The sequence below is a fragment of the Chamaea fasciata genome, unplaced genomic scaffold (assembly GCF_029207755.1).
Source record: "Chamaea fasciata isolate MVZ Bird 193981 ecotype frontalis unplaced genomic scaffold, bChaFas1.0.hap1 SCAF_75, whole genome shotgun sequence".
Classification (NCBI taxonomy): domain Eukaryota; kingdom Metazoa; phylum Chordata; class Aves; order Passeriformes; family Sylviidae; genus Chamaea; species Chamaea fasciata.
Genome location: NW_027094160.1, coordinates 10001 through 12500, shown reverse-complemented (window position 1 = coordinate 12500; position 2500 = coordinate 10001). Strand labels below are relative to the sequence as shown.

The 2500-nt window shown below is 80.2% G+C and overlaps 1 protein-coding gene and 1 non-coding gene across 2 annotated transcripts in view; one reads left to right on the top strand and one right to left on the bottom strand.

Annotated features, from left to right (window-relative positions):
• The window catches only part of LOC136304322 (collagen, type I, alpha 1b-like), a 5253-nt gene extending 2975 nt beyond the window's left edge, over positions 1–2278 (top strand). The window contains exons 5-6 of the mRNA XM_066207951.1: positions 1–306; positions 577–2278. The exon at positions 1–306 is cut by the window's left edge and continues 610 nt beyond it. Coding sequence (XP_066064048.1) covers positions 1–306; positions 577–2278 — 2008 coding nt within the window. The remainder of the gene's footprint in view (positions 307–576) is intronic.
• Positions 341–492, bottom strand: LOC136304375 (5.8S ribosomal RNA). Its single transcript, XR_010724525.1, has one exon. It is a non-coding gene; the product is annotated as a 5.8S ribosomal RNA (ribosomal RNA).
• Positions 2279–2500: the final 222 nt, after the last annotated feature.

Below are 2500 nucleotides of genomic sequence, written 5' to 3'. Positions count from 1 at the left end.
CGCGCGGCGCGGCGCCGGCGAGGACGAGCTCCGCCCCAGCGGCTCGCTCCGGGAGCGGGGAGCTACGGAGCGCTCCCCGAGTCTGCACTTAGGGGGACGAAGGCCCTGCGCGGTGCCGACGACCGCGACGACGACGGCCCGCCGGGCCGCGTGGGACGAGGACGGCGGCCGCCGAGGAAAAAGCGCTTCCCTCGCCGACGCGCCCGCCTCCCTTCCCTCCGGGCACCGGCCGGCCGCCGCCGCCGCCGCCGCCGCCGGCCGCCGCGGACGACGGGCCTGCGAGGCGACCCCAGCCGCGCCGCCGGGGTGAACCCCCCCGGGACGGCGATTGATCGTCAAGCGACGCTCAGACAGGCGTAGCCCCGGGAGGAACCTGGGCCGCAAGTGCGTTCGAAGTGTCGATGATCAATGTGTCCTGCAATTCACATTAATTCTCGCAGCTAGCTGCGTTCTTCATCGACGCACGAGCCGAGTGATCCACCGCTAAGAGTTGTCTGGCTTTCGGCACCGACCCCGCGCGCGCGGAGGGGCCGGGACCGCTCGCGTGAAGCGGCCCCCTTTTTCGCTTGCGGCGAGGACGCCGTGGCGGCGCGCCTCGCTCCGAACCGTACCGGCACACGTGAACGGAGGAAAAGGAGGAGGAGGGGGGGAAACGCCCCCCCCCGCACGAAACGGTCCGAAGGCCGGCCGGCCGAAAGGCGGGGAGGCCCGCGCCCCCGACCGCCTCCCCCCGCGAGGGGAGACGCCGCCTACGCGCGAGGACCTTCGGAGGCGGCCCAGGCGCCCGGGCTCGGCCCGGTCTCCGCACGGAGGGCGCGCCGCGCGGCGCGCGCCGGACCGCGGGGGCGCGGCGCCCCGCCCGGCCACTTTCACGGGACGACGCGCTCACCTGAGCCGGGGGCGCGGCCGTCGGCCCCCGCTCGCGCTTTTTCCCTTTTCCCCTCGACCGCTCCGCGGACTCGCGCCGCGCCGCCGCCCCGGAGACGCGGCCGACCCGCTCTCCCCAGCGGCCTTACGACGCCCGAGAACGACGCGCGGCGACCGCCGCCTCGCCGACGCGCCCCCGGCGGGACCGCTCCCGCCGCGAGGCCGGCGCCTCTGCCGGCCGCGCTCCGCCGCCGGCGCCGGAGGCGAGGCGCCGCCGCGTCCCGAGCCGGCACCGCGGGCGCCCGGGGCCTGCCGGGCGGCAGACCCGCCGCCTCTGCGGCCGCACTCCCGGGACCGCCCCCCGCCTCTTCGCGCCGCCGGGAACCCCCTGTTCCGCGGGCACGCGCCCGGCGGAAGGCGTGACGGGGCCGAGCCCGGGGGGGCAACGCCCGCCCTCCTCGCTTCCGCTCAGAGAACGGGCGGGTGCGCGCCCCCGCGGCCGCCCGCACCGCCCTCCGTTCGGCCCGCGCGCGGCCCGGGAAAGGGCGACGGGGAAGCGACGGGCGGGGCCCGGGCCGGGACCGCCGCAGGCGACGGCGGGCGCCTCGCGGCCGACCGTCCCCCCGGAGGGGGGACACCCGCCGAGCGGCGACGCCGCCGCTCGGCCGCGGGGTCGCCGTGCACTCGTCGGCGTCCGGCCACGGAGGGACCGGGCAGAGCGCTCGCCCGGGCGGGCCAGCGGCCGAGCCAGGGACGGCCGGCGGGCGGCGCCGCCGGCGCCTTCCGGGAGAAGGAAGGCCGTCGAGGGGAGAGGCGCCGCCGCGCCCGAAGCGGCGCCGCGACGCGACGCCGCCGCGGCGGCGGCCGAGGAAAGGGAGCGCGGCGGGCTCCGGCGGCCCAAACCCCGCAGCTGAGGCAAGGCGGAGGGCACGCGCCCTCCGCCGGCAGTCGCGCCCGCATTCGAGGCGGGGGGGCGGGGTCCGGCCCCGCGGCCGACCCGGCCACGCGCCGCGGCCTCTCCGCCGAGGCCGGGCCGCGGAGAGGGGGGGGCAGGGCGCCCCTCCCCGGCGCGGCGCGGGTTGGCCCCGCGCGCGCGGCGGGACGACGGCGGCAACGACGACGACGACGACCAGGAGGCGCGGCCGGTCGCAACGGAACGCGCCGCCGCAGGGGATCGGCGGGAGTGGCTCCCCACCCCTTCGAGGGCGCCCGCGCCACCGCCCGGCACACCTGCCGCCGCCGCCGCCGCCGTCGCCACCGCCGCCGCCGCCGGCGGCGGGCCCGCGCCGAACCGCCCGAGTCTTTGAACCTCCGCCCGGGCTCGGCGGCCTTTCGGCCCCCCCGGCTTCCTTCGGCGTTTGGCGACGCCGAGGCGAGGAGACCGGCGGACCGCCGAGACGCGGAGCGCTAGGTACCTGGCCCTGGGGCGAGGGAAACGACCTGCATGGCCCCGCCGGGGTGCCTCCCCCACTGCCGCCCTCGGGGGAGCGTCCGCCGGCGGGGGCGCGCCCGACATCCGCCGCCTTCGCCGCGGCGTCCGTCTCGGGACCCCGGGGTTTCCCTCAGTAACCCGGCACCGCGCCCGAGACGACGGCCGCGGCTCGGGCCGCCCCGCCGGAGCGGGGACGCGGCC